Genomic DNA, 13,521 nt, shown 5'->3' on the forward strand with positions numbered 1-13,521 from the left:
GGTACAAGATCCCAACAATGAATGTGACTGTACTGTATCCCTAAAATGTACCAATAAACTCAAAGCTGGAAAAAAAAAAAAGGTCTGTACAGCACAGAGAGATTAATAAAAGAAAACTGAAGCCAAATTTTGCTAATGATGTAAACTCATATAGTTAAAAGTTTGAGTATTCATTTTTCTTATTTACATGGTTACGGCCTTTGCTGCTACCACCCTTCTTCACTAATTAACACAACAAGCTGGGCGTGGTGGCGCATTCCTGTAATGCCAGCACTTGGGAGGCTGAGGCAGGAGGATTGCTGTGAGTTCGAGACCAGCCTGGGCCACATAGTGAGTTCCAGGTCAGTCTCAACTACATAGTGAGACCCTGTCTCAAAAAAAAATAAAAAAAAACTAATTACAACAGCTTATTTTTAAAACAGTTCAGTGCTAAGCACCTTACGAAGTACACAGCATGCCTTATCTTTTAAAACAGTAGTACCAAACTATGCAGAGATGCAAACACTGGGCCAAGGATTTAGCTCAGCGGCACCGCGCCTGCCCCCTAAGCACAAGGTCAGGAGTGAGTTCGATCCCCATACCAAAAAAGAAAAGAAGTGCAAACACTAATGACTGTCCCTACTCTACAGAAAAGGAAACTAAAACTGTAATGACAAGAAGTAGCAAACCTACCAATCAAAGCATACATTCTTTTATACTATTTCTAATATAAAGCAGAAATAGGTGGTTCTACCACCCAAGGAGAAAAAGGAAGTCAGAGGAGGGGGAGTGAGAGGGAGGAAGGTGCTAGAGGAAAAGAGCAAACTGTACACAGTTCGCCCCGTGTACTCAGGACCTACCGATCTAGGAGCTCACTCAAAACCGCGCTACGGGGAGGAAGGGCAGAAAAGACAGCTCCTGCCGTCTAGGGCTTCAGTTGTCCATGACGCACTGCACTAAGGAGCGGTCAAGGAGGGCAGGCTGGCTGCGCATCAGCGTGGAGGGCAGAACTCTGAAACACCCAAACTGCAGTCCGCGGGGCACGCCCGGCGTGACACCCTCCCCTTGTCCCAGGGCAGGGCTGTGGATGTGACACCTCACTCCCTTCACTAGGCTGTTTCGGGACAAAGGGGAAAGGAGCCTGCAGGTGTGACTGAGATCCAAATCTGTTCAGGATGAATTCATCAAAAGAGAAATTATCCTAGATGGCCTGGCCCAATGAGGTCCGGCAGGCACTGAAAGGTAGCTGGGCCCTTCCCGAGACAGATTTACAGTAAGAGAGCAAATCTCACCCTGCTCACTTCCATCATCTTCTAGGAGCCTCAAAGAACTAAGCTACCATGCAGTGCTAGGACGGGGTTATCTGCCAAGGCCCCGAAGGTGGCCCTGCAGACAGGACGGGCAGAGCCCCAGCACACAGTCTCCGAGACACACGCATCTCCACAGCCGTGAGCGTGGAAGCATCCACTGAGATCCGAGCCCTGGCCACGGCTGCCCTCAGCCTGCTAAGATCCCGAGAAGTCGGCCGACCTATGCTCTGACTCGGCTCACAGAATCTGTAAATTAGTAAACCTATTTTAAGCCACTAAAGGTCCAGCAATTTGTGAAATGGCAAATAAAATACAATAACCATTCCCTAAATCAAAACTGTGCAAAACTGAGCAGTGTGGCACTCAAGTCCTCAAGTCTATCTGCCTTTTGAGTTTGCCTCTCATAGTTATTCCACCCTCTACTCACCACGGGCCCTCTTTGAGCGCATCAGACAGAACAGCCTGCGACTACTCGCCAGACCCAAAGGCCAACGGCACAGCCAGATTCTTCATCTCACTCTGGCACAGATGGAGAAAGTTTCCTTGCAGCCTGCAGTGTCTTACCTGCTTTAGGAATATTTCCTCCTTCTATACCAGCCCATTTCCTCCTTGCTCAAATCCTCCTTCCCTATTAAGGATAATCTCAAATATTCCACCCTTAAGAATTATTCTAATGGAAATTAATGAGCGCTCCCTAAATTGCAATGTGCTGCTGACCCGAATGACAAAGGAGCGCTCCAAGGGTTCTCCCCGCCCCGTCCCCCCGCTCCCTCCCTCTCTTCTGTTTGAGGCTACAACCCAGCAAGAAGTTTTCTGGTACAAAAACATTTCTCCTTAGAACATAACATACTTTGTTTGTCTTTATCTGAACTTTACTTTTCTCCTTAAGCTGCTTTCCTTAACCCACGCTTCCGGTCCCACACAACGTGCGAGCCCTCCGTCAGGGCCGCACAGAAGCCTCTCCACTCTCGCAGAAGGGCCCTGTCCTACGACAGACACCATCCTCAGTGACGTCCCCCGAAAACACTCTATGCATAAACCCCTCGGGATGAAGGGGCTGCCATCCCAGTGCCTCTCACACTCGACACAGCGGATTCCAGGGAGGCCCGCTTTACAGTTAGACTGAATACCTGCAAGGAAGCGGGGCACACAGAAGGGCGGCAAAACCCTTTGCCAGTATTGTGCTGCAGTTTATTGCTCTGTATTTTGTTACAACATTTAAAAATGTTTATGTCATAGACAGGCAAGAAATTAATCGGTGCTCTGTGGTAAGGGTTAAAAAATTGCCTTGCACAGAGAAACAGGTTCATCTTTATTAAATCCTCACTGCAATGCTTTGAAAAACAAAAGCAGTAAGCATCCTGGCAGCACTAAAAAAGTAGTGTCTGAAAAAAAAGAAACAAATTATAAAAGCTTAAAACTATGAAGTAATTTGGAGCTACTGAACACAGGAATAAGTCTCAGAAAGCTTAACAGCCAGTCCAATAGCTTTGTTTTATGAGCACAAACAGTACAACCAGTGTTCCAACTGCCCTTAGCCCCTCAGATACCCTATTACTCCTTAGATACCTTACTTATAAAGAACTCATATTCTGCCTCCTATTATGGTTATTTTTTATAAGTACATTTACCACATACAATGATCACATTCATCACAAGGAATTGGTAGCTGTACATAATCTTAATTCTTATGATTATTTTTTAACATCTGTTCTAAGTCCCGTTTGATAGATCTCTCTGAAAACAAGAGTCATATCTGCAGTGTCCGAGGAGACTGTGAGTCTAAGTCAAACGTAATTTTTGCGAATTTTTGCGAATTTTCATTTCACTAGTATTATAAACTTTTACTTTCAAGCCTACAAAAATAGAAAAAAATTATAGAATACCTCTAGAAAATGTTAATATTCATCAAACGTAATATCATGCCATGTCTGTTCTGTCTACACACATAACTCAAAACTGTCAGGTTTCACTAAACTGTTAGAAAATGAGTTATAAATATGAGGTGTGAACAAGAAGTACGGTCACTGTTGAAATTTTAAAATTTATTTTAAAAACACACTGCCATTTTCCCTCTCAGAGTAGCCCCCCACCCTGCTCACACTGATCCCACTGTTCCCGCCTCTTCCCGAAGCGGCTTTGGAAGTCCTCTTTCACGAGTGTGCTTAGTGCTGCTGTCATGGCTGCCCTGGCATCCCGAATCCACTCAAAACATTTGCTTTTCGTGGTCTGGCTGACTTTGGGGGAGAGCCAGAAGTTGCAGTGTCAATCCAGCAACAAGGTGGGTGAGGAAGCACCGTGATGAGTACCTTCTTGCTGCTGGCTGGCACTTAGTAGTGTTCACCACATTTTTAAATCGCACCTTGTAAAGACACAAAACAGGACTTGCAGAACTACTTCAGAAAGTGGCCTAAATGTGATCCAAATAAGGAGGATCGATGGTAATGTGTCTTCAATAACATTTTACATTTAAATACTCACCATGTATTTTGGTCACGTTTAGCATGACACCTAATACCTAAATTCCGTATTCCGTTACACATGTCCTATGAAGAAATCTCCCTAACAAATCACACCAAAAAACAACTCTCACAATAGCTACTGCCCCCCAAAAAGCCATTTTCCTATATACCACTACATAATTTCCAATGAGTTGCCAATGAGACTAAAAACTGCATCAATATACATACAATTTTAGAAACAAAAACATTAAAAATTGAGTTTAATAATATAAATCAATGTATTTTCTAAACTATTCTAATTTTTAACATTTCACAGGAAAAATACATTACTTATACATACTTAAAAGTTAGTTCTTTTTTACTCTATAATGCTTAAACCAGTCTTAAATTTATGAATATTATAAATATTCTCAACATCAATTTTTATTGATCTTCCAATAGATTTTATCTTATGTCCATTGAAAATGCAGCTCAAATTCCATACACAGAGATACCTTTGCTCTAAAATATATAACAATGACATTCTAAATATTTAACAGGATATTTTTCATGATCAGAGACAACATATTAAAATACCCTTATTTTGTCAGGATTTGACTGAATTTTTTAGTATACTGCTTCTTCATATGCGCCAAAAGGAAAACTACTATGAATACAAAATGAGATTAAACTACTGTCTCTGAATTACTTAACAAACAACTTCAACACATGGTTAACAAGTTTTTAGCCTGCTTATTAATCCAAAAATAAAAGGCAAAAAAATGATTTCAACAATAAAGGCAATTTATCTTAAACTATAATTAACTAAGATGTAATAAGAAAAAACTATAAGGAGCAGTTGATATTATTCGATCATTGCTACTGTAAGGTCTTGATGACTGGAAGTATAAAAATGCCAGATAATAATGAAGGAAATGTCATGCTCTAATATACGCTTGGGTGACATGTTTCATGTTCCTGCAGCCCCACCAAAGCTCTTGGGCTCAGACAAACCTGATGTTTTTCTTTTTCACACCTTATCAGAACCTAACAAAATAATTTTCTGTCCTCTTTTATCAATTAAGGGCTTCATCTTTTTGCAAATTTCATAAAATTAACTTAAATATCATGTTAAGCATACATTAAATTTTTACTCAGAACATGCTCCTTTTTCATTCAGGAGTTTTATTTTCAAGAGATTGACATTATGTGACCCCCCCAAATTTCTTAACATTCAAAGATTTAAACGTATGCAACCAATAAATTTTTACAATAAATAAACTGAGCTATATTTTACATGAAAAATTTGACATCTAATCAACAAACATCATTGCTGAGATGAAGGTTTACTTACATTTGTAATAGCTATAGCATTTTTATCATAATATTTCTTCTTTTCATATTTATCTCTGATGAAAAATTCTACTGCTCTGAAAACAGATGACTTAAGGAAAACCAAGAGTTCAGTCACATGTAAAAGCCTTTTATTCATTCCTCTCAGTAAGGCCTCCCTGCTAAGCTTAAATTTTCTATTCTATAGTCTGGGCTTCCTCTCACACTATTTCTGCAACTAAGTTCTGTAGCCTATTTTGTTTTCTCCCAAAGAAAATGTACTACACTTTCTGAGAAATTTCTCATTAAACAAAAACCACCACACCCAATTTCAGAGGGAAAAATAACTGACTACAACTCTTACATCCTCCGTTACCAACCCCATCCCTACTACCAAACTCTAAATTAACAGGTTCATTCTGAGGTTTACAGTGTAAGTAAAGAAACTAAGAACTATGTAGTACTCAGTGTGCTATAGTCACTGCCATATGTTGTACATATTTTGTTTCTTTTCCTCTCACAACCCAGCAATGTATACATATTATTACTTTCACAACATGAAGAATTAGCAACTTGAAAGGATTAAATCATTGCGATTCCAACACCAATGTTCTTTTCCACTATCTATGTACCATACATTTATCACAGAGAATTCCTTCTCCATTAGAAGAAAGTGGCCATTTTTTTACTTGTCAATTTGAAGAGTAAGAAATCAAGAAACTAAAACAAAAGTTTCTGCTTAGAGTAAGAAAATATTCAGACATCATATAAGAGCAACCAATTCTTTAAAATTATACAAGGTCAACGTTGAGACACACTGTTTTACAAGTATATAAAAATAAAGCACGCAGGCCGCGGATTTAGCTCAGTGGTGCTGACACCTGCCTTGCAAGCACAAGGTCCTGAATTCAATCCCTGGTACCAAAAAGTAATTAATTAATTAAAATAAAGCATGCAGAGAAGAACTGTCTAGGACCTTCCTAATTATCAACAGAAAACATTACTTTTTAAGAAGCAACCAAAGTACATCATAAAATAAATTTTAAAAATCCTAATGGAATCATTCAAAGGCCTGTGATTTAAGGAACATGCTATTTGCTCTGTTTCTAAATGCCGCTCAGAGCAAAAAGACCTCACACAATCCTTATGTATCTTGTACAAAATCCTAAATGTAAGCCAATTCTTCATTGTTAGTTCACCTCACGAAACCATGATTTACCTAGGAGTTAAGCAAACGTTTTCCTGAGGGGCTAAATAGTAAAGACTCAGGCTTTACACAACAGTTGGTCTACGTTTTAACTATTCAACTTTGAATTTGTAACTCCAATGAAAACTCATAAACAAATAAATGGAGATAGCTGGGTTCTAATAAAATTTCATTTATATAAATAAGCGGCTAGCTCATGGGTCCATGGAAACTGACTCCTGAATTCTATTCCAGTGCTGAAGGGCTAAGAACAGCTAAACTGGGTTCACAGAGGAACTCTGTCTGTAAACCATCACTACAGACAAGAGTATTTTCAAAGGAAATCTGACTACAATTTTGTATTGTGTGCTGATGTTGGTACCTAATTCCCAAAGAAGATGGTCTCTGGTGTGCAGCCTCATTTGTGGTGCTAGCAGGCACTTATTATTTAACAGGCAGCTACTACGACTTTGAAGTTAGCTAATCCGCTGACTCTATACCTAACTATGTAGAAACGCTAGTTAATACTCATCTCACAAGATTGCTGAGTTTTGGAAATAATATACATAAAGCATTTAGCATACTGCTTAACATAACAGTAAGCATTCACTGAATAAAGTTAGTTTTTGTTTTATATAATTCTGTGCTTCAGTTTTATCAGGTTCAAAATAGGAATAATACGAGTACACCTCTTACAAATTATTTTAGGAATTAAGCAAGTTAATGTATGTAAAGTTTTAAATAAGAACATGCCAGGCAGTGCCACACGCCTGTAACCCCAGCACTCCGGAGGCCGAAGCAGGAAGATCTCCATGACTCAAAGTCAGCCTAGGCTACACAGTGAGTTCAGGGCCAGCCTGAAATAGAAAGTGAAAAAAACAACAACAACAAAAAAAACAAAATAGAGGGCGTGGGAGTTAGCTCAGTGGTGCCTCTGTGCCTCGCAAGCACAAGGACCCAAGTTCAATACCCAGTACCCCCCGCAAAAAAAAACCTAAAACAAAACAAAAACTAGAAACAGTATAGTACACAGTGCTATTTTATTTTTTTATCTTGTTATTAAAATAAAGGTATTTTCATAGGCAAATCTTTTAGAACACATGACCCATGGTAGAGTGAAACAGCAGCTACAGCTAAGATGACTCACATATATGCAAGTTCAAGCAGACGAGTAAATGAGAAACAACAATAAAAGATTAACAAATTTGAAGATCAGGAAATAAATATCTTATTTTCTAGTTGCAAGGTATCATTTTGAGATGGAAGATGTCATTTGAGATAGAAGATACAATCGTAAAAATAAGAAATAAAATAGTGATGTTTGGAAGAAGCAAGGTAAGGAATATACTGATAACAATTCAAATTTAAGTTACTGCTTTGAGATTAAACAAAACTCAATATCCCAGAGTCTTGTCTATGCCTGTAATCACAGTACTCAGTAAGACCTGTAAACCTCCCTATCACCAACAGAACCAACTGGTACTATACAAGCTCAGAAAAAATGTACAGGCTTTAGCTTTCAACATGTATTTGCATTTTAGGATTCTTCCCCTTTCTTTAAAGATACCACTTGAAAGACAAGTTAGTATCTACTTCCAATGAAAAAACTCTTCCAGACACATACCACTGACAGTGGTAAAACTTTAAACAGCTCAAAGGAGAGGAGCTGCTGATTATCTGTGGTGCACAACAGGTCTCGTGGAACTGAAGTAATTAAAGTTTTCAGGTAAGATGAAATATCCTTATAATGAAAAGCTTAATGTAAAGTTTCGTCTTTTGTTATGCTCTAGCACATGCTGCCTATAATTAACCATATCCCACGTGAAAACTTTTATTTTCACAACAGCTTTTGCTAACTTTTATAAACTGGAAAGCTTTTTAAAAGCAACAAATCTTGTTAAGCATATAATGAGCCCTGATACCATATGAACTGAACTCAGTCTGGTTTCATTTGCCTCTAAGAGATGTATTTCCATCTGCAGGAGTACAGAGGTGTTAGGCTCTTCAGAGCCACGAGCTTTAGTGCTGGATGGATGGATGGAAGGAAGGAAAGCGAGCAAGCAGGAGGGCTGTTGTTCTTAGTTTCTCTAACAAAACCTCCAAAATAGTTTTATAGTTTTTTTTCCTCATTGAGTTTATTGGTCCATTTTAGGTATACAGTACAGTTACATTCATCATTGGTACCTTGTACCTCTACATGACAGGTCTTGGTTCTCATTTTTTGCCCTTGTCCCTGCCCTCCCTTCACCCCCTCCTCCCCTCCCCGTTTACAAATACTTTATTTCCATTTTTTCCTTTTCTCATATTTTTTCTTTTCTATCATTATTATTATTATTATTATTATTTTCCCTTATAAACAGTTTTATAGTTAAAACACGAAATAATCAAAGTGTTCTTCTTTCTTCTGGCTGGACTGGAACTCACAATCTTCTTGCCTCCATGTGCCCAGCACTGAGATCACAGGCTTGCACTACCTCACCCACTTTTGGACTTTTGGTTTTGGGGTTTTGTAAGATGAGGTCTTAGCATTGCCCAGGCTGCTCCAAATCTCAGGCTGATGCAATCCTCCCACCACAGCTTTCAAGATGCTGGGACCACAGGTGAGCACCGCCATGCCTGTCCCTGCTTCCCTCCTCTCTGTCCCTCTCCCACAGCTGTTTGTATCACTGAAAGCTCTAACAGGTTCGCCATCATGGGCTTAGTGCAACTGTTATTAAAACAGCAAAGTACCTAAACTATTATTTCCAACATCTTCACTGTGTCAAAGATCAAGAATTTTCTGATAGCAGACATCAATTCTTCTTTTCTGAAATTAACTCTGGTCCCAAACACCTGAAATAATAATGCACTATCTCACTAACCAACACTTTACTTAACTTCATCAAAAAATTGAAATACTATACCTATCAACCTACACAAAATGGTGCATGCAAGAAATCAACACACCAGGCTACTGAAGCTATATATCATCTTTCCCAGAATATCTTCGGGGATAACACATGGAATCAGGATGATCAACTAAATAACCTGGAGGCTGCTTTAATCCACAGGATACAACACGAGAGACAAAACCAAAACTTTCATTAAGGGAACAGTTCAAAAGGAAGAGATAACAATTACATACACACCAAATACTGGCACAGACAACTTCACAAAACAGACACTACTGGACGTGAAACCAAATAAACACCAACAGCACTCTAACAGGAGACCTCAATACTCCACTGTCACAGACAGGCAGATCAAACAGACAAAAAAATCAACAAACAAATACCAGAGTGGAACCAAATCTTCAAACAAATGGAGTTAATAGATATCTACAGATTTTCCATCCCCAAACAAGAGAACACACATTCTTCAGCAAAGAGACTAGCCCATAAAGTATGCTTAAATACAAAAGGATAGAAATTAACCTCTGCATATTATCAGGTCATAGTAAATGAAACTACAAAACAATGACATAAGAAACCACAGAAACTACATAAACCCATGAAAATTAAATACTATTCTATTGAATAATCAATGGGCCACAGGTGAAATTAAAAAAGAAGTTAGTCCCTGCAATCAAACAATGTCAGTATGACATCCCAGAACCTATGAGATACAATGAAAGCAGCTCAAAAAGGGAAGTTAACAGCAGTGAATTCCCACACCAGAAAAACAGAGCAAGCTCTAATAAACAACCTAATGATACACCTCAAGGTCCTAGAAAAAAAGAAAAAGCCAAACCCAAAGCTAGCTTAAGGAAGGAAATTGTAAGTATCGGTAAAAATTAGTGGAATTGAGAATTAAAAAAAAAAAAAGAGGCCACAGATCCACAGATGTATGTAGCTCAGTGGCAGCACATCTGCCTGGCAAGCGCAAGGTCCTGAGTTCGATCCCCAGGACCAAAGGGAAAAAAAAGAAAGAAAGAATCAATAAAGCAGAGCTGGTCCTTTGAAAAATTAAAATAGCAAACTCTTCACCAATCTTACTAAAATAAGAGCTAAAGCCATGAAATTAGAAATGCAAAAAAGTAACATCACAATAGATTTTGACACAATCCAGATCACTGGTAACTACTTAGAGAGCCCGAACGGAAAACGCAGAAGGAAGGGATGACTTCCTACATACACATGAACTAGCAAAGCTGAACCGAAAGATACGAGAATCCTAAATAATACCTTACTGAGACAAGAGACTAGGGAGTGCTAAAACTGTCTAGAGAAGCAGGGAGACCTGTTAGAGGAGTTTCCAAAGCCCTACACATGGACTCGTCAGTGAATTCCAGCAGGCTTCTGATACGATGGTGTAGACTTTGGTCCAAGGAGTGGGGGACACAAGGGGACGCTGCCTGGATGGTGGCTGCCCTCTCGCTGTCAGGTACCTTCTTCTACTTTCACTTGGCTCACACCAGCTCTGCAGATTCTTTCCCTGCCTTTAATAAATCACTGCTATCATTTAAGCTTATCTTGACCAATTCTTTGCTTAGGAAAGAAAGAACCTAGAAAACACCTCTAGGAGGAATTCCTTCATCCCCAAATCTGATAATATCAGTCAATGAAACTGAAAAAGCAAAAAAAAAAACAAAGCAAAAACTACGAACTAAAAAAATCTCAAGCCCAGAAGAATTCACTGCCAAATTCAACAAGAACTCTAGAGATCTCCTCAAAATCTTTAATGAAGTTGAGAGATACAGGACTCCCAAAGTGATTCCTGGAAATCATGACCCTGATTCAAAAACCAGAAAAGGACCCAGCCAAAAAGGAGAACTGTAGGCCAATCTCGTTCATGAACCTGGATGTAAAAATCCTCAATAAAATACTGGCAAGCAGAACACAGCACATCACCAAAAAGATCATTCATCACGATTAAGTAGGATTCAGTCCATGGATGCAGGGATGGTTCAACATATGCCAGTCAATAAAACTAATCTACCACATAAACAGAAGGACTAAAAATCACTATGATTATCTCAACAGACCCAGGAAGAGTATCTGACAAACTCCAACATCCACTCATGATAAAAACCCTGAACAGAAGAAAACAGGAATAGGTCTTAGTTACTTTTCTTGTTGCAAAGACAAAATACCCAACACCCCAAATTAAAGGAGGAAAGGTTTATTGGGTTTACAGTTCACAGAAGTTTCAGTCCATAGTCGGCTGGCTCCAAGGCAAGGTGGCACGGCAGAGGGGCATCATGGAGGAGAAACAGTCCACGGCCAGCAAGAGGGCGAGAGTGTATCCGTCCTCTTTCTGTCCCTCACTTTTTATGCAGGCTACCTGCCCTTAGGGCAGACAGCACTTACACCTTAATCCTAGCATTGCACCATGAATCAATCACACACTCTAGATTGGGCCACCTCAGGAAAAATTCCACCTATGACTGCACATGAGACTTTGAGGGGACAGCTAAACACTTGCCATGAGTAGGTCTTTATTTCAATCTGATAAAAAAACTATCTAAGACATACCAATGGCCAACATCATATCAAAGGGAGAGAAGCTGAAACCTTTCCCTCTAAAATCAGGAACAAGATGTCTGCTATCACCACTCCTGTTCAATATAGTTCTTGAAATATTAGCCAGAGCAATCCAGCAAGAGAAAGGAATAAAAGGGATGTGGACAGGAAAAGAAGAAGATAAATTATCATTATTTGATGATGACATGGTACTCTACATAAAGACCTCCAAAACTCTACCAAAAGACTTGTGGAAATGATAACCAAATTCAGCAAGGTAGCAGGATACAAAGTCAACATTCAAAAATCAATGGCATTCCTATACACCAATATAAATCCAGAGAGAAAACAGAGAAACAGTACCTTTCACAATGGCATCCAAAACAAACTCAAGAATTAACCTCAGCAAGGAAGTAAAAGACTTCTATCTACAATGAAAATTACAGTACTCTGAAAAAGGATGTCCAAGAAGGTGTTCCTGGACAGGCAGAACCAGAATAGTGAAAATGGCCGTACGTCCAAAACTGTCATACAGATTTAACAAGATCCCAAAATACCAACAGCATTCCTCACAGAACTAGAGAAAGTAATCATAAAATGCAAATGGAAACAGAAAAAACCTAGAATAGCAAAAGAAATTCTGGGTAACAAGGGCAAGGCAGGAGGCATCACAATCCTAAACTTTAAGTTATACTACAAAGCTACAGTGATGAAAATACAGCATGATATTTGTGGATCAATGGAACAGAACAGAGGGTGCAGAAAATATTCCAGGCACACTCAGCTATCTTATCTTGACAAAGGGGCCAAACACCTTCACTGGAAAAAAGAGACTCTCTTTAACAAACAGTGCTGAGAAAACTGGGTATCCACATGCCAAAGACTGACCCTACACTCAACTCTCCACGCACTACACAAATCAAAATGGATCAAAGATCTATATATGAGAACAGGAACACTTAACCTGCTGGAAGACAAAATAGGTAAAACTCTTGAAGACATTCTGAACAGACTTTCTGAAGAGAATCCAGCTGCACAAGAAATAATTCCAAGAATCAACAAATGGGATCAAATTAAAAATTAAATTAAACTAAAAATCATATTAAAAATCTTCTGCACAGCAGAGGAAAGCACCAACACAATGAAGAGACCGCCTATAGAATGGGAAAAAATGTTTGCCAGCTACTCAGACAAAGAACTAATATCTCTGATACACAAAGAAATAAAAAAATAGATACCCCAGTACAAAGACCAAATTGAAAAATGGGCATCTGAAATAATATCTTTCAGATGAAGACATTTAAGTGGCCAACAAATACATAAAAAAATGTCAACATCTCTGGCCATTTAAGAAATACATATTAAAACGACACTGAGATTCCAGCTCACTCCAGAAAGAATGGCTACCATGGAGAGATCAATCATTAACACGTCCTGGAGAGGCTACAGGGGGTGGTGAGGGAGCCCCTCTTCCTCACTGGTGGGAGATTAAACTGGTACTACGGGAAACCAGTTTGGAGATTCCTCAAAAAACTAAAAATAGAAGTTGCACTTGACTTAGTCATTCCCCTTCGGTCTTCCCTAAAAGTTAAGACTTCATACCACAGTGCTGTATGCATACCCGTTTATAGCAGAACAATTCATAATAGCTAAATTCTGGAAATAGCCTACATGTCAACAAATGAGTGGATAAAGAAAATATGGTATTTATACACAATGGAGTACTATTCTGCCATAAAGGATAGCTTGAGTCATTTATAGGAAAGTGGGTCGAGACCACAATGTTAAGTGAAGTCAATGAGACACACAAGCTTGAATAGCACATGGTTTCT

The 13,521-nt window shown here is 39.0% G+C and overlaps 1 protein-coding gene across 4 annotated transcripts in view; it reads right to left on the reverse strand.

Moving 5' to 3' along the window:
• Positions 1 to 13,521, reverse strand: part of Smap1 (small ArfGAP 1) — a 100,063-nt gene that overhangs the window by 60,494 nt on the left and 26,048 nt on the right. For all 4 annotated transcript variants that reach the window (XM_033756784.1, XM_010617855.3, XM_033756785.1 and 1 more), the window contains one exon: positions 5,085 to 5,160. In XM_033756784.1, the coding sequence (XP_033612675.1) occupies positions 5,085 to 5,160 (76 nt within the window). The remainder of the gene's footprint in view (positions 1 to 5,084; positions 5,161 to 13,521) is intronic.

This window comes from Fukomys damarensis, unplaced genomic scaffold, assembly GCF_012274545.1.
Source record: "Fukomys damarensis isolate Sample0158 unplaced genomic scaffold, DMR_v1.0_HiC HiC_scaffold_27, whole genome shotgun sequence".
Classification (NCBI taxonomy): domain Eukaryota; kingdom Metazoa; phylum Chordata; class Mammalia; order Rodentia; family Bathyergidae; genus Fukomys; species Fukomys damarensis.